The sequence below is a fragment of the Gymnoscopelus microlampas genome, assembly GCF_963454915.1.
Source record: "Gymnoscopelus microlampas genome assembly, chromosome: 15".
Lineage (NCBI taxonomy): Eukaryota > Metazoa > Chordata > Actinopteri > Myctophiformes > Myctophidae > Gymnoscopelus > Gymnoscopelus microlampas.
In genome coordinates, this window is record NC_139952.1 from 33,569,887 (window position 1) to 33,588,069 (window position 18,183).

Below are 18,183 nucleotides of genomic sequence, written 5' to 3' on the forward strand. Positions count from 1 at the left end.
ACTGATCAAGTAAAATGCTATAACGGCATGTGCAGAATTTATTCCATTGTTGATGCTTGTTCTGGTGGCCTCATTTAACAGTATGCACCATTAACCAAGTAAATAATTCTCAGGACTATTAAACATGTCCCCCATTATCTTAATTTAAAATAACTGTTTGAGTCAGCGGTGAGATCATGCAATGTTGGTCGTTTAGACAACTCAGTGCCAGTACCAATAGACTTCTTGATCAGTTTTGTTGCCATTTGGAACTTGGAACTTGATAATATTGTAGATCTGGATCAGAGCAATCAAGTACCATCTCATTCTTATTTTGTTTACATGTGAATGATAACACTGCTGGGACAAAAGCACACCTGTTAGATTAGAAGATTAAAAACACACATTTGTTTCTGTCATAGTGAGACACTTTCTAAGTTAGAGCGTTCTACATTAGGAACAAGCGGTAGCTTGAACCTCAGAAGGTAAGACAACATCTGATTCACCTATGGAAGAAATAAAAATGGCCATTCGGAAGTAATTCTTAACATGCCACCAGCAAAGTAGTGCTCTATCTACCGGTATGTGTTGTGATTGAGGTGCCAGCATACAAAGTAAACTATTCTCCTTTAACGTGCACAGGCACACCATCTCAACCATGTCATAAAGCGCATGACATAGTCCATAACCTGAGTATGAAAGGGCAAGCCCTACTCAATGCGCCAGAGTTTGAATTGCTGACTGGGTTTGCAGACCTCACAGGCAGTACGGCTCTGAAAATTGGCCAAACTCAAGACACCATGGGGATGGAACACCTCCTTAAGAAATGTCAGATCACAAACCAACTGGTCAGAGAGTGCCTGGCTGAATGCCTTGGTGTCTACATCTTAATTGTGAGTACTTGTCTGACATCATTGATTTAACTTTACTAAAGGAGCGGTGATAATGTGGCTGGTAGATGTCTTTGATCATACTATGACGAGTCAGTTTCATCACACATGTGTGTGCGTGTGTGTGTATTGTGATACGCATACGTTATCTTATCAGATTGTCAAAGTACAATGAGAGGAATCAGTGGAAGAGATGTATAGTGTTCTGGAGATTATCATTTGATTTCAGAGTGAACTTCAATGTTATGCATCCTAAGCTAATTTCTATGTAGTCAATTCATAGTTTAGCATTGTTCTTCATGCAGTGAAATATTTGGTGTTCTGTGATTTCTTTTTGAATTGAACTTATACAAATATAGTATACAGCGCCTCACTGTCTTGTTTTGGTGCAATTAGTGGACATTCACAATGGCTAACCAAGGACTTTGATCCCAAACAGCAAGAAATGTGGAGACACACAATGAGGGAAGGGGAGTGAAGAGGTTCCAAAAGAGATAATGATCATAATTGAGATTGTCACATTTCTGTCTTTTCTTTGTGCAGTTGTTTTGTCTTTATTGACTTCAATGGATTAATTGCTTCCAGGGGCCATTACATTACGTTACATTTCAGAATAGCCTGAGTGAATGTAGATGGTTAAGATGTTAGATACAGTATCTTCTTTTCTACTGATGCATCTATTGTCATTGTTCTTTACAATTGTAGCTGTTTGGATGTGGTGCCGTTGCTCAGGTGACAACAAGTCAGGAGAAGAATGGGCAGTACCTGTCAATCAATCTAGGCTTCGCTCTGGGAGTAACATTTGGGATCTTTGTGTCACGGGGGGTGTCAGGTAAGAAGTGATGTGTTGTAAACAGATCTTTACAAGGGGAAGGGGCTATGACGTGTGAGTGTGTGTGTGTGTGTGTGTGTGTGTGTGTGTGTGTGTGTGTGTGTGTGTGTGTGTGTGTGTGTGTGTGTGTGTGTGTGTGTACTGGGGTTCTTTGTTTGTATGAAGTAAAATTAAATCTGCTAGCAGGATAGCTAGTGTTGCCCGCATTATTGCGCAGGTAAAATGTCACAAAGTAGTCTAAGTTTGTGTACATGTTGGAACAGTAGGGCCAGCCTATGACGTCAATGCTATGACGTCAGTACTATGATGTCAGTACCTGTTGTCAGAGTACGCTGCGTTCATTCTATGACGTCAGTACAGGCGTGCAGCTCAACTTGGGAGAGTTTAGATATAATATTCGTATTTGGGTATGTCCATTGTCCAGACAAACAGACAATGTTATTGCTGGGGTGAAATAGCCTATTTCAAATTTCAAAGTATTAGGAGTCCAGGCACCTGTGACATCAGTACTGTGATGTCAGGCATCTCCATATTTGGGCAAAGTTTCAGCCCACACTACCTTTCCCTTGACTTTCAGTTTAAAATTAATGTTTTAAAAAAAGTTAGATATTAAGGTATAAAACATTTCAAAAAGGTGCCTGTGACCTTCCCCGGATCATAACACATAGCTGTGGAAAGTTTCAGCCCAATCCAACTTGGGGTGTGGCCGTGATTAAACGACCGACAAATTGACAGACAGACATTAGATTTTTGAAAAGTTAAATATTAAAGTATTGTCCATTTCATAAAGGTGCCCATGACCTTCCTCAGATAGATTATAACACACAACTATGAAAAGTTTCAGCCCATTTCGACCCGGGGTGTTGGCTGGACGTTGGCTGGACGTGATAAAAAGAAAGATAGACAGATTTCAACCAGATTATAGAAGATACTAAAATCTGTCCAGGCTGCTCCTCCCTGAGCTGTACTCAAAACCGCCTCATTAGAGCACAGGACATTTAATTAGTAATTTAGCAGCATACTATAGTATGAGAATGTACAGAATATGATCGAAGAATAATTTAGCAACCATGATATACAGTACACAATATGTACAATGTTACTGTAATTTTCAAAATGTTGTGCATGTGCTACTTTTTTCCATTTTCCTGTCTAGGATAGTTGATTCAGTTTGTTCTTTGTTAGTTGATTTGTTAGTCGTTTCTTTATTCTCAAAATAATAATCTTGTGAGATTGTACACCTAAAAGGTTGGTCTCTCTGCATGATTGTATATGGGAAACTAATTTACAGAAACTGTTATTGTGGGCTGTTAATTACTTAGTGAAACCAGGTGTCACCGTCGCTTTGGGACAAAAGTCTTCATTTAATTCTCTCCAAGGCGCTCATCTGAACCCTGCCGTATCTCTGAGCCTCTGCTTTTTGGGCAGACATCCATGGATAAAGCTGCCCTTCTACGTCTTTTTCCAAATCCTTGGAGCTTTCCTGGCTGCAGCCACCATTGGCCTGCAGTACTATGGTGAGCTATCATGAATGAATAGTTTACTATCTATACACAGGAATACACCTAGAGGAATGAGACACCAAGTATATTGTAGAAATGCCTCTCTACCTGTGAAATAATTGGAACCTTGAACCAAGATCAAGTAAAACTATATCAGAACCCCCTCCAACAACAGCAGCAGGAGCATAAATGTAGAATTCAAAGTCTGGTCTGCATTGTGGACCATAGAGTTATTGTGTCTGTACTGTATGTGTGCATGTGTCTGCATTGCATATCGTCTCTGTCGGGTGGAAACCTTATACTTTATGTTCAAAACTGTTACTTTTTAGGATTTAAGTTCAGAAACAGCAAAAGTAGCAGATCGACAAGCTCAAAACGCGCCGCTTCGTTCCCGCTTTTCGAGCTTGCAGATCTGCTGCTTTTTATACTTTTGTGTGACGCTGTATCAAGTACGGCATTCATTTGTGGGAAAAAAAGTTACAATATGGAGATAAAAGGTTTATGCTCGACAACAACGATATATGCATGCATATGTGGTTATGTTTGTGGTTGGGAATGTGTATTTGCTTTAACAGATGCCATCCAGTCATACAGTGGCGGTGAGCTGACTGTGAGCGGTCCCACATCAACAGCTGGCATTTTCTCCACCTATCCTGCTGACTACCTCAGTGCATGGGGAGGCATCATGGACCAGGTCCGAGCGCCATAATGTTATTTTCCCCTCGTCCATTCCCCTTTATAGCTATTTTTCTTTAGTGAAAAAGTCAATGCTGGAAAGCTGGGAGGGAGGCAAAGCAAGAGAAACACAGGACATACAACTTTCAATTCCAGGCCAGCAGGGGGCACATGTGGCTCAGAAGACTTAGCATCCCAGCCTCCATGCCATCTACAGGCAGTGTCTCCTTTCTGCATGGATGGTTATCTCTTTTATATGTAAATAAATACCAGAGGTAGGTTGCTCTTAAATGAACACAGGATTTTATTGTGTATGTTCTGTGGGTTGGCAGTACGGATGGCTCAGTTTGGGGAATTATTCAGGAGAAATAACACAATATAGATTTTATTCTACTTTCAAATATTGATTTAGAATTGTCTATATTCCTAAAACAAACAGATTTTCACACAAGTCCTATAGAATATATTGGGTAAGTGACAAAATGCGGTTCGCGAATGTGAAAATTGGACAAAACCCTAGTCTCCTCAGTGGTAGGTAGGAACTAGCCACCCAGGACTGATTATTATATTGCTAATTAGTATGAGATGTGAACTGTTGTATGATGTAATTTCATGCAGGTCATAGGTACCGCTGTTCTGCTGGTGTGTGTCCTGGCTCTGGGGGACCACAACAACTCCCCGTGTCCTCCTGGTCTAGAACCGGTCCTGGTGGGAGCAGTGGTTTTGGCCATCGGTGTCTCTATGGGATCCAACAGTGGCTACGCCATCAACCCTGCCAGGGACCTCGGGCCTCGTGTGTTCACATATATTGCTGGCTGGGGAGTTGACGTGTTTAGGTTAGTGATTATTCTCTGCAATAGTAACCCCTTTTGCTTTGGCCATGGTGTGGATTATAGAATAGTCATGGTGGATTATGGTTATTACTTACTAGAAAGGTATTTTCAAATTTCAACGTCACAAGACTTGAATTTTGATTGTCTCTTTAGCCAGTGATTGTATCATGTATAATAGACTATTCTCTTGCTTTACATTCAAGAGATTGACCCTCTCAGTTAAAAGTCACTGTTACAAAGTGCCCTAAGTATTTAGACATTAACACAATAAATAATTTGCATTGTATCTTTTATGTTCTCTAATGCTAGTAATGAATTACTCTAAAGAATGCAATTTAATTCCTGAACTCATCCAACACTCTTTCCAGGGCTGGAGATGGGTGGTGGTGGGTGCCCATTGTGGCCACCTGTATCGGAGCCCTGCTGGGAACACTGGTCTATGAGCTACTGATTGAAGTCCACCATCCACTGAGTTGCTCTGAGCTCCAACCCCAAGTTCAGGAGGCTACTGAGCGCAAGGAGGTGGAGCTTGAAGGTGTACACAAATTTTGAGAAACCCAGGGAGACGCAAAAGGGCACCATGCAAAAATAGTATTTAGAATCTTCTGTATTACTGTATTCCCTAGGGAAATCCGCTCACATTTTATATAAACACATTGAGACTGACAAAATAGAACCGGTTTCCAATGCCCCATTACTTTCACGCCTGTAAACAGGAATAATCAAAATATTTCTTCCATAGTTAATGTAAATCAAATCTAATCACAGAATTTCACAGCTATTTTCCCTCTATGCAAACTGGAAAAGGTTGACTCAAGCACGAGTCTGTCTTCTTTCACACATTTATTTTGAAACGGCACAAAAGTGTATGGCATTTCAGCAAGCAGACCACAACCATGGAGAAAGAAAATGACATGATCTTCCACTATTTTGCTATATAAATATGATATTGTGACATATAAAAAGATACAAACGGGGAAAAAAAGAAATTCCATCCACAGATCTCCTTCACGTGTGGTTATGAAGGTTGTTTGGAATCATACAAAAGAAAAGTGAGTACGGCGAGCGTGATTGTGTTTCTGTAGATAAAAAAAGAACAAATTTATAGAGATAATCGTTTGTATTATTACACATTGTTAAAGACGACATAACCCCTCCCCCTCACACACATACACTCTCCTATCTGCTTTTTAATTACAATGTATAGCTACCTCTGGGGGGGTGGGATTGTTTTTTTTTTAGCTTCAAATCATTTTGAGGAAAAAAAGGGGGGAAACGGTACAAGTACAAATACTATACGTATTCACATTTTCATAGCAAGTAACTAAAACAGTTTTTTTTCTCCATATTTTTTAGTGTAATTATATGTATTTACATTCTGACACTCAGCACATTACTACCAGAAGGGAAGCCTTGCCTCTCTCGTTCTAGCTTAAACGTTTAACATCGCACGCCATTTACGCAAACACAGGTTACAGTAATGGGAGTAACCTTGTCGTTTCCAGCTGAAATGCCTTCACGTCACGTGTCATCTCTCGTTGTTGCTTCTACGACCATGTCTGTGGGGGTTATGGGTGACTTATACCTAGTTGTGCGCTGGTGTCGCGATGGGACACTCGCACGCAACTACGCATAACTCAGGCTTGAGGAAGCCGACGCAAAACCGACTTGCATGAATACAGACAGCAGTTATGTGGTTTGTATAAATAAATATTACAATATCATTGTCATTTAGAAATCAAAACGTCTGAAAATTCTTTCAAGACTCCCTTTTTTCTCTCTATACCTACATGTCAGCTTTCTCTTGGGGGTGGAGGCGGAGTAGTACATAGATGCTGGCTTGAAAACGGTAGCGATCAGCCTTCATACAGAGACACAGGACCAGGTTGATGATACTGAGCCAGCCATGGGAGTGCTTCTTCATACAATGGGGGCGGTAGAGGGAGCCATGACAGTTAGGGACGAGGACTCGGGACTGAGCGGTGAGGTACAAATAAAGCGGCACGGCGGGCATTAAGAGTACAGTAGGAAATACATTGAAGGAAGTAACATGTTACGTGGGAGCGACAGGCGGGCAGCTACGGTTGATGGGAAGTGAGAGTAGTCATGTTGATGATGGGGGAGGGTCTAAGACAATATGGTCAACATTAATCGGTTTGCTCCGGGGGCGTGGGTGTTGTTCGCCTTACCGCCAATGTGTCCGGTTAGGCGTGCAGTGATCGAACATGCAAACACAAGAGAAGTGCTATAGAGTAAGACCAAGCTTATGGTGGCGTTAAAAAACAAAAAAACTAACTAAACTGCAGAAAAGAGCAGCTCTGTCGACATTCATCATTCTGAGTGACTTCAGCCTCTTCAGGGATGGTGAAGTGTAGAAGAACCCTGCCTGTCCCATCTGTCCCCTATAACCCCCCCTCGCCCCCCCTCCCCACTGCCTCCCCTTCACTCTACTGTGGTTTGTCCGTCTTGTGGGCTGTGATGAAGGCCATGCCGTGGGTCCTGAAGTGGGTGTTTAGGTCCGAGGCCTTGTCGAAGCGCCGGCCACACACCTTGCAGTTCAGGTTGCCCTCCCCGTCCTCGCCCCCCTGGGTGGCAGGGGAGGCAGGCGAGCTACCGGGGGAGGTAGGGACCCCTCCGCCGCCGCGGTCAGCACCGTCGCCCTGGGTGTCGCGCACACGGTGCGCGATGAAACGATGGCGGCCGAGCGAGCCGGCTGACGCAAAGCACACACCGCACTGCAGGCACTGGAAGGAGGCGGTGTCGGCGCGGTGCTGCGGGATGTGCCGCTGGAACTCTGCGCCGTCCTCGGTGGCGAAACCGCATGGCACGCAGCGGAACGTGTTGTCCTCCTCGTCCGGCTCCGTGGGAGCCGGTGGCGCCAGGGCACCTCGGGTTCTCTTGGCAGGACCACCACCACCCCCGTCCTCCACACCGTCCTCCCCGCCGTGCTCCTCTTCCTCTCCACCCGCCCGGCTTCCGGGCGGGCCGGCCTCCCCGTCATGTTCTGACGAGCTGCCAGGACCATCGCCTCCCGGGGCCGAACGCTTTCTAGTCTGGGGAGCACCCTGAGGGAGGTCAAGAGACAGGGAAAATAAGAGGCACACAAAGTCAAACGTTTTGAAATTAGGAACTGGTATTTTAAGTGTGATGAAAACCATAATGAGCCTAGTTTTTGCTGTGGTTCATAATTCGGGTACTGAGGGCACAAAGTACTAGTGCTTTTCAATCTAGAGGTCAACAGACAGATTATCTCATCCTGGGACATTAGCAGGGTTCCCACTCCTTTTCAAGAGATGCATTTTCCAGTACTTTATGCAACCCGCACCTACAACATACCAATATCAAGTCATTATCATATGTTTATAGTTGATAATACTACATTGTAACATACTGTAGGCCTATACTACAATGAGGTAAAATTACCGATCAATAATCAATACAAATATTTGGAATAGTAATTGCTATATTATAATATATTACAATATATATTGTTGTATATTAAATGTATGAGCCATTAATAATTGATTAATCAACCAACCAATTCAATCAATTAGGAAAACAATTGTTAGTTGCAGTGCTACTAGGATTTGGAAGACCCAGAAGAAAAAAGTTGAAAGGATGCGATTATCATTGACCGGTAAAAGGAAGGCCCTTTCTGCTGCTCCTGCTTTCATTGACACAAGTGGCAAGCTGAAGATTCAATGAGAAAAAAGCTACTAAGATAATCAATGACTAAATATTGATTGAAACTAGTTACTATCAAGGTGTGATTACAAGTGTAATGAGAAGTGGACTCATATTTCAGTTACCTTTGCGAACAAACTAGAGTAGTCAGTGTATTGTCATGCGTTACAGGGGGGTGGGTATGTTGAAGGCATCCAACTATTTGTGGTGTTATACAAACAAATTAACCCTGACCCTGCCAGATGGAAGAAGCTTGCGTCACATTTGTTTCACAGGCTACTTCCATCTGGGACCTCGGTAGCACAATCGATGAAGGGGCGGTCCCTTTTTTTTTCAAGCTACTGTACTTGGCAGGTGATTGGATGATCCCGCCCCTAGCAGCCGCTGATTGGTTCAAACACGCAGCAGTGCGGGCAGCTCCAAACAAATAGCCACAGTCTAGATCTTTTTTGACCCAGACCACAGACACACAGCCACTGGCTAGACATTTTTTTTACCCTGAACGATTCCTACCTAATGAAAACCTAGTTGTTATACACATACAGTACAGTACATAGCAACACATTTTCCAGGACATTTCGATTATTTTGTCATTTTCCATGAGTTTTCCAGTATATATCGGAAGCCAGAGTAGTTCAATGCAATCTAAACAACATAGAACAGCGTAAGTCTAGGGTGCCCAGGACCATAGTTCAAAACGACTTTAGCGTCTCCTCTGCAGGCCTGAGGACTGCTACAGTTTGTTTATTTATTCTATGAGGTAGATATTTTCATTTCACACGGTGTCCAAGGTCTGGCATTCATTCTAGACAGCTACAATAAAAGCCAGCTGGTGCAAGTTACCAGTTGAGAACCACTGGTTTATATCATAAGATACTTTAACTGACCTGTCCGTCAGTGGTTCTATGATGGAGTCGAATGTGTTTGTCCAATAGGAATCGACTGCTGAAGGTCCGCTTGCCCTCTGTGCAATATCTGTAAAATTACAAAAAGATTTGTTACGCTTGATTGTTAATCACAGGTGCCAGTACCAGTAGTCATCTGAGGTTAAGCCATGCAGTAAACTATACATAGATCTATGGCTTCCCAGGTATTTCATGAGATTTAATGGTAATTAACCTCACTGTTTCAGCCGGTCTCTACCTACACCTACTACACAATTTTGTCATTTTGTCAGTTTGAATACATTTGTAAAACAACTTTTTCTCCACAGACTATTTTCAGCTAGACTTTTCAAATAAATCCATGCTTTCAACAGCATTAAAATTGTTTTTACCTATTTCACACACATTTCAAGCCTCAAGTTAACATGCAAAACACTGGTATGATCCTTAAAGTTATGTTTTTTGATGTATGGTACGACAATTTTTACAACATAGTATATCATTTCCTCTGATATAATACATTTTTGAGTGGTGAAGGAACTCGTGTTCATAGGTGTTCAAATTAGGTAGGTGTTCGTATTAGAATTGGCATAACATTGAGAAATCAAAGCTGTGGTGTATCACCTTTAACATGCAAAACAAATGATTGTCTTTTGTTTGTTAGCCAAAACATGATGCAGGTGAGCTAACTTTAGCTCTGTTGAACTGGGAAGACTTTCTGTGGCAATGGTCACACCTGTACAATAACACAGCCAGCAAAGCAAGGGTTGTTGTTGAATATTTAACCAAAGTCTATGGATACAGGAAGAGTGGGCACAGAGTGCCGGTGCTACGAGCTTGTAGAATTACATTCTTTTTGAAAAAACGTGAACATGTGTGCAAATCTTTGATTTTCATTTTGAACTCAAATTGAACCACTGATATAGAAACATGTTTTTTTAAGAAACTGTTGGGATTTAAAAGACATTTGTAGAATCCCCAGAAGCAAAGATTTTACTTAAAATGTTCGCTTTAAAAAAATACATATTCAAAGACCAATTTTCACGATTTTTCAAAAAGAAAATAGCAGATCTACGACCTTGTATATCTGCTATTTTTGAATAGCCAAAGTATAAAATAATGGTTAAAATCTAAAATGTGTCATGTTTTATTTGTTTGCTTATACATTTGCTTATAAATAAATCTTTGTTTTAATGTTCTCATGTTCTTGTTTGTTTGCTTTTTTATTTGTTCTTATGCAGCACTTTGGTTCGACCTTGGTCGTTGGAAATGTGCCATTTCACCATGGTCGTTGAGAGACATGCAAAACAAGATAGCAGTCAGATTTTAACCCTGGTCCTTCTCACACTAGGAGTCTTTCTAACAATAAGCTATGGAAAACATAATTCAGTGAATGCCATTTTGACTCACTGGCAATGGAAGACTCTCTTGTTGCCTTCGTGAATGACACGCTCGTGGCGCCTCAGGCTGGACGAAGTGCTGAAGGTACCTCCACAAATACGACAAGGGAACTGGATGGTAAACGCACAAACACACAATGGAGAGGAGAGAAAAAGACATTTTAATGTTATACATCAAAGGCTTGGGCCATAATTAGGATGAGAGATGAACACCAGCCAAATATAACTTGTGGCATGTCGCTGGTGTGTTGGCCTATTCTACATACCACTTTGACAAGCACATTTTCTTTTTTTTTATCATTGTAAAAAAACAATATATATGAACATTTCAAATTAGCTGTGTGCATCTGTGAAGAGTGAGGGAGCATGTGACACCTTGCCGTGCTCCATCTTGACGTGGCTGAGATAGTCGTCGTTGTCAGTGAAGGTGGTCTGACACTGGGGGCAGGTCCACTCGGAGGCCTTGGTGGGGTGAGTGCTGCCCTCCGCTGAGGCCGGGGCCACATTTCCTGGAGCCTCGTAGTCCTCGTCCGCGTCATCGTCTTCCTCCTCTTCCTCATCGTCCTCTTCTTCATCCTCCTCCTGGTCCCGCCCCCAGTCCTCTCCGTCAGAGTTGTCCGTCTTCCCGGTGGGTTTGGACTTGGCCGGGGCGGAAGGAGTGGACGGGTTGGCAGGGGTGGGCGCAGAGGCATCCTGCTGAGCCTCTGGTTTGAGCGACAGGCCCCTGTGTGCAGTCTGAGCATACGGGGAGAAATGTGATTTTAGGAACTAGAACTGTAAGAACACAGCAGAACGATGCTCAATTAATTGTAGTATGAGTAGTATTTGCATGGCCTCACACTAAAGGTCAAGGTCAAGGACAATGGAAAATTGCACAAAAGCAGTGAAAAGTGGGTGAATGACATGTATGGAATGTTTGTATGTAGGCAGAAGCCTGATTTATACTTTGTCATAAAACGGTATTGCTCACCGAAACTACAGATGCGACAAGTTGCGAGCTTTTAGATTTGCCTTTTTTGTCAAACACCATCAAGTATAAATTAAGCATTACTCTCTCCTATGTCATTACCACAGCAACCAATGCAGATACGTCAACGATGAATACACAAATCCAATCTGATCACTTGCAAATAATAGTGTGGACAGTCTAGTAGTCTTTACTACTTATTATTTTTACTACAAAAACATCTACAGGTACTCCCAAAAGGTAAGCATTTTTAATGATTCCCAGGACCTATGCAAACTGATGACTGACTTTTTCCAGTCAGAAAACAAACCTTAATGTGCTCCATCATGGAACCTTTCTGAGCGTAGAGCTTGGTGCAATCAGGACACTTGAAGACGTGCACTTTCTGCTTGGCCAAGTGAGTGTCAAAGTGCATGTACAGCAATGGTTTCTGGGTAAAAACTGTATCACACATAACGCACTTGTAGATCATTCTGCAAAAAGAATGAAAGAGTAAATTACCATTCGATGGATTCATTTCATGGCCACAATTCTGGCTAAATTGACAATTGAGAAGTGTCACTGTGTCTTATTTTTGGTAGCCACAATCAATTTATTTGGTAGGTGACGTGCATCTACAGAGTAATATATGAATTCAGGGAAAGCATGTATTTTTGGCCACCAGATATTTACAGACCTGCCAACATTGGGAAAATGTTTTGAGCACCACACTCGCGTGATATTATGTTGATAAGTATTACTTAATCCAATATAAAACTGATTTCATCAGTAGCATGCAGCCTCTGCGAGGAAGTAGCCGATAGAGTGGAAGCTATCCGTCCCGCAATGGGACGGTAGCTTGGCAGTAGCCAATGAATTTGAGTACAAGCTGCTATCCATCCCGCTAATGGAACGGCCTCTATGGACGGCATACAGCAGCTACACACAGGACATAGCACCGTACAGAGCAGAGAGAGCGAGTGACAGAGAGAGAGATACAGACGCAGTGAACATTGCGCCGTCAGCTTGTCATTTTGCATACTTTACAGGGACGCATCGTACCTGCGTACTTTGGCGTGAAAATGCGGGCCTGCTATGCAAAATGCGTACACGTTGGCAGGTATGTATTTATGTGTACATAAAGTGTAATCTCATCATGTGTAATAACATACTTGGCCTGTCCACCAGTGAGGGTGGGGTGTTGGGTGCTGATGTGGCCCTGGGCACTGGGGGCAGATTTGAAGGCCATGGGGCAGCTGGGGCACTTATGGAAGACCTCACAGTGGGCTGTCTGGATGTGGGATTTGATAGAATTCAGCCCTCCGAATACAACCTGGCAGCTCGAGCATCTGGACAGAGTGCATTATGAAACGTTTAGTCAAAATACAAAATCCTCTTGGAATTTAACTTCACCAAGCTATACATTCAATGAAACAATACTTTATCGATCAGAGGACAAATGATCACAGGTGTTGCTGGCACAACTTGAAGAGTTGTCAACACCTGTAGCCAGGGTAAAATACAATAGTAGTGATTAGGAACAACTTTAACCAAAAACGTTATGTTGCTTATCAACATTATCGTCATTATACAACAGAGAACTTCAATGTGTTGCCCGGTAAGACCACCTTTTGCCATAAATTCACATTATGGCTTTATACAAAATTCAACAAAATATTACATCAAATGTATAGCTCAATGACAATCATTTGTGGCCACGCAAACCTGTAACCGATGCGCCGGGCAAAGTGCAAACAGGCTTCCTCCAAGTGTGTCTGGAAGCTGGCTTGCCGGGCAACGCCCCCACACTCGGGACAGACATAGGGCGCCCGGTGCTTGTGGATCCTCTGGTGGGCCGACACGGCGCATGAGTTGGGCAGCATCATGGGTGGGGAGCACTGAGTACATGTCTGTAATTAAAACAGCAAAAGGTCAACCCACACAAAATGTACAGAAATTCGACAAGTATGACACATTTGAAGCACACTATTTTGATGCCTATATTATTGTGTATTAACCCATTGAGACCTGAAGCCGATTCTACATGTCTCCTAAATCCCAACAGTTTTCTGAAAAACGTATGTTTCTATATCAGTGGTGCTCAATCTTTTTCATGTCAAGGACCCCCAACATTATATGTTTTTGGCCGTGGACCCCCATCAAAATGTTTTGTTCCAGGGACCCCCCAGAAGCAAAGATTTGAGTAAAAAATGTTCTCTTTAAAAATATATATATTCAAAGATTTGCACACATTTTCACGATTTTTCAAAAATAGCAGATCTACAAGCTCGTATGAGCTTGTATATCTGCTATTTTTGAATAGCCCAAAGTGTAAAATAATGCTTTTTTAGCTCAAATCTAAAAATGACAAAGTTCCAGGTTTCAATGGGTTAAAACAAGAGTTTACTGTGCTCTTATCATAATAAACATCTACAGAATATGCATTATAACTAGACTACTACTACTGATCTATCTCAACATGAATTCAGGGCATCTAATATTTGTCAAACAAACAAAAATCCGTAAATGGGACACATACAGTGCTCTCATCACCAAGACTCACTGAGTTGGGGGCAGCTCTGATCTGCTGGAAGTGGGTAACCAGCTCAGCCTTGCCAGAGAACTGGGCTTGGCACTCCGGACATTTAAAGTTGTTGTATTGTAGAACCTCAACCTTCTTGCAGGGCAGGGGCATCAGTGCCTGGGGGCCCTGGGGCGCACGGCGGACCGGTCTGGGCTGGGTTGCTGCTGCTGGAGAGGGGGTCTCCTTCATGGGACTGGAGCTGGAGGAGATCGTGGGAACTCCAGATGTAGTGGAGGGGGAGGAGACTGGAGGAGAGGAGGTTGAAGAGAGCATGCCCACTTTAGAGTAGGGGATGGATGTGAGAAAAGGAAAATATATGGGAGATGGTCAATGGAGATGAATAATACAATGAACGATGGATGATTTTTTTTTCTTGTTACAACAGATGTTATGAATGATTAATAATATAACTGTGTTTTCTGTGAAATGTCAGCAGCAAAAGGTCACCATTATCAAATGATGGAATATGGTCTTTCTTCCACACAACGTATGAGAACATGCAATGCAGCAAAGTTTTGATTTCTGTGGGATGGTTTTATGCAAACGCATGATGAACAAACTCTCTATATTGCATCCTTACCACCGATGGCCGTTGCGTCCTGTTGTCCGATCATCTGCTCCACGGTGACCGGCCTCATAACCAGGTGAGAGCATTGCATGACCAGGCCACGCTCCTTATGCTCTCTGGCGTGCAAGAGCAGACTACACTTGTTGAAGAAGGCCAGCCTCTTGGCGCAGTGGTTGCAGGTCACCTCAATGCGGAGCGACCGCCTGTCGTAGTGCCGTGCCAGGCTGCGCTCCAGGGCGAATGCGTCGCCACACTCCAGACAGCGATAGCCGGCGGCAGGCAGTGGAAGCCCCCACTCCGGGGGCGGGGGAGCGGAGAGGTCAGGCTTATAGCTGGGCAGCAGATTCTTGCTGTTGAGGATTTTGTTGAAGGCCTCCACCAGGCTGGACTGGCTGCGGGAGATCACAGCACCTGTGCTGTTGACGATGGAGGCAGGCTTGTTGGATTGGAGGGCACCAGATATGATGGTGCCACTGCTGCCTCCGTTAGCTGTCTTCGTGGTGGCAGTGCGCACGCTTATCCCACTGGCTGCTACAGAGAACTTGGGAGAGGAGGCCACGGGGGGAGTTGCAGGCAGGGCAGCAGATTTGGTAATGCTGACAGCAGTGGCGGAGACTTTAGCCTTGTCAGAGGCAGCCATTTTGTTCTGGACCTTCGTAGCAGCGGCTAGCATTACGCTACTAGCTGCTAATGTAGACACGGGCAGAGCATTGAGAGCCTTTACCTTCTGCTGCTGTGATGTTGCAGTACCTGGAGAAGACTCCATTTTGCGGGCCTTGTTAGCCAAGACTTTGCGTCCCCCAGTTTGTGTTTTAGGTGTGTTTTTCCCTGCTGCACCACCTTTAGGCGCTACCCTAGTGACAGTTCTGGTGATTCCACCTGTGGAGGTTTTGATGGTCTTTATTCGCACTTTCAGTGGCCGGGATGGAGTCCCAGCAGGGGGTGTTGGGGCGGCACTTCCAGTCCCGCCTCCTCCTCCTCCTTCAGTGGATGGTGGTTTTAGCTTACCATCGTCGATCTCCATCTTTTCCTCCGCTGTTCTCGTGCCTTCTCCCTTCCCCGTGTCTGCTTTGCCATCGACAAGTCGATCTATGCCGTTCCCCACTTCCATCTCCTCTTCCTCCTCCTTGGGCTCCCGTAGGTCTGACGGAGGTGGAGTGGAGGCTACCGCGGGACTAGAACACCTCTTGGCTGTGACTGGAGCAGCCGATTTGGGCATCTCTGGCTCAGGACTCTCTGGTGAGTCTCTCTCCTCAATGACATGCTCTGGGTGCCTTTCTTCCTGCTGTGAACTCTCTGTGGAGCCAGACTGTGGGGTGGATGACGTTAGACTGGCCCCTGCAGGTGTGTCCCCTGGCTTAGGTTGAGCCGCCACAGAGGACAAGGGCTGGGCGGAAACAGTGTCTGAGCTGGGAGACTTGAAGCGACGGGTCAGCTGTGGTGGTGTGCGGGTGGGAGAGTCGGGACTCTCCTGAATCACCAGAGGACCCCCCAAATCTGGGTCAGAATCATCCTCTTCAGACTCACGGGGTTGAAATCCAGCAGGGGCAGCTTTAGGGGCTCCGTTAAAGGGCTGGGAGGAGTGCAGTGGGTGTGACGAGAGAGCAGAGGGTGGCGCAGAGAGCAGAGGCTTGGAAGGTGGGAAGAAAGGCGAGGCCAGTCCCCCAGAGCCACCCGGGGCAAGAGGAGAGGACGCGGCCGATAAGGAGGAAGAGGAAGGCAACGAGGCTTTCACCCCATCGGCCCTCTCTTGGCCTGCGTCCTGCTGTTGCTGGTGTTGCTGCTGTAAAAGCTGCATCTTCCTAGCCCGGCCAACAGGGTCTCCTGACCCCTGTGCCATAAGAGGCTTGAGTCTGTTAAATATGTTGGCTCCCTGCTTATGAGACTTAGCAGCTCCAGCCCCACCGGCTCCACCCTCGGGAGAAGCTTTGGGGGTATTCACTGACCATGGCGCTCCATTTGATTGCGCCTGGCTCATTGGTAAGGGTGTGGAGACGCCAGACGCTCCAAAACCATTGTGGTTGAGCGCTTCAGATTCTGCTATGCCAGGAGCACAGGCACCAAGCCGCGGACCCACGTCCACCCCAGCTATTACATCTATGGGGTCCTGATCTGCATCCCCATCCTCTCCATCCACTGTTTCAATGCGTACTTTGTTCTTCACGATGACACTGACAATAGGGGCGTCAGCCTGGGGATCTGGGGGGCTAGGTGGTCTCATGGATGGCCCTACACCCACCCCACTGTCTGACTTCCCCAGAGCACCACCGGTGGGTCCGTGGGGCCCCTCTGCCTCGTCAGGGGCCGACTGGATGGCCTCTTTGGCATCGATGTCAGGGATGTCAAATGCTGCCAACAGGTCGTCAAAATCTGGGGTCTTCATGTCCCCCATGCCGGGAGCAAATCCTGCACAAACAAACACAATAAAATAGGGTAAATTATACTAGTACAATTGCTATCCCATTGTTATTCATCACTGATACCTATCAATCTAGCTCACAAACAATAACATTTCAAAATATGACGATAAAAATATGCATAAAATGTGTTACGACCTGTTTAGGTGTAAATAATGTATTGCTACATAACATGCAGCACTCCAGCGACGTCTGACACATACACATACAGCAGGTTAGCATGTTATGTGGCTACCTAGCGAAGCTAACAGTTGAGCCATTATTACGGCAACAACGTTAGCTAGCCAGCTAGTAGCGCTAGCGACGGGTTAGCGTTCCTCTCGCCCAGCACAAAACCTCTTTCTCTGGGAACAGAGACGTTCAACGTTAATATCCTTCCTGTTCTCATTACATGTTAATCCCCAAATGCATTTCATTGCACTCCAATGACGGCCGTTTGACTAACAATGCGAGCCCGATGATAGCGTATCCTGGGCTAGCTGCGATATGTGCTATTCTGTGCTGGTGCTCCTTCACGGCTCTGTGTGGCTAGCTGGCCGCTGAGCTCCAGCCAAGCCATAGAGGGGTCATTTAGCTAACTAGGCTAGCGTTCGCCATTAAAATGCAACCTAGAACGGCCCCGTAGGGGATGATGTGGCAACAATATCAATGAAATATGATCGCAGGCTCGACGATGTCAAAACAGAGTGTCGGTGGGACGGGGATCTTTGATTTATATTAGGTGTATTTTTGATTGTTTACCTGGATACGCGATATCCGACTATCCTAGCTCGTTTTCAGCTGAACGCTGTGCTTCCCGTCACGTGACCCACACGCCATCCTATCGCGTCCTCAGTAGCAGAGGCAAATCAATAGCCATCATATTTTGTACTTAATGACACGTATGTTTGTTTTACAAAATCCAATCTATATTGAATTTATATTAGGTATCAACATTCTAATTTATTTATAAATGAATGACCATGGCAAAAACATTTTTGCTATTTGTG

The 18,183-nt window shown here is 44.5% G+C and overlaps 2 protein-coding genes across 3 annotated transcripts; one reads left to right on the forward strand and one right to left on the reverse strand.

The window, feature by feature from the left end:
• Positions 1-785: 785 nt before the first annotated feature.
• On the forward strand, positions 786-5,263 carry aqp10b (aquaporin 10b; the record flags this gene model as incomplete). Its single annotated transcript, XM_084080442.1, has 6 exons — positions 786-872; positions 1,575-1,701; positions 3,081-3,218; positions 3,779-3,897; positions 4,497-4,714; positions 5,080-5,263. 6 exons carry the CDS (start codon positions 786-788, stop codon positions 5,261-5,263), a joined length of 873 nt encoding a protein of 290 aa, XP_083936568.1.
• Positions 5,264-5,539: 276 nt separating this feature from the next.
• Positions 5,540-17,975, reverse strand: znf687b (zinc finger protein 687b). 2 transcript variants are annotated; one of them, XM_084079546.1, is made up of 10 exons: positions 17,936-17,975; positions 14,790-17,183; positions 14,189-14,454; positions 13,351-13,535; positions 12,798-12,974; positions 11,957-12,119; positions 11,055-11,414; positions 10,690-10,790; positions 9,283-9,370; positions 5,540-7,776 (listed from the first exon to the last, which is right to left on the reverse strand). In XM_084079546.1, exons 2-10 carry the CDS (start codon positions 17,167-17,169, stop codon positions 7,159-7,161), a joined length of 4,338 nt encoding a protein of 1,445 aa, XP_083935672.1. In that variant the 5' UTR covers positions 17,170-17,183; positions 17,936-17,975; the 3' UTR covers positions 5,540-7,158. The 2 variants fall into 2 exon arrangements, with proteins under 2 accessions (XP_083935672.1, XP_083935671.1); XM_084079545.1 differs by having other exon boundaries at positions 14,189-14,487.
• Between the last annotated feature and the right edge of the window lie 208 nt (positions 17,976-18,183).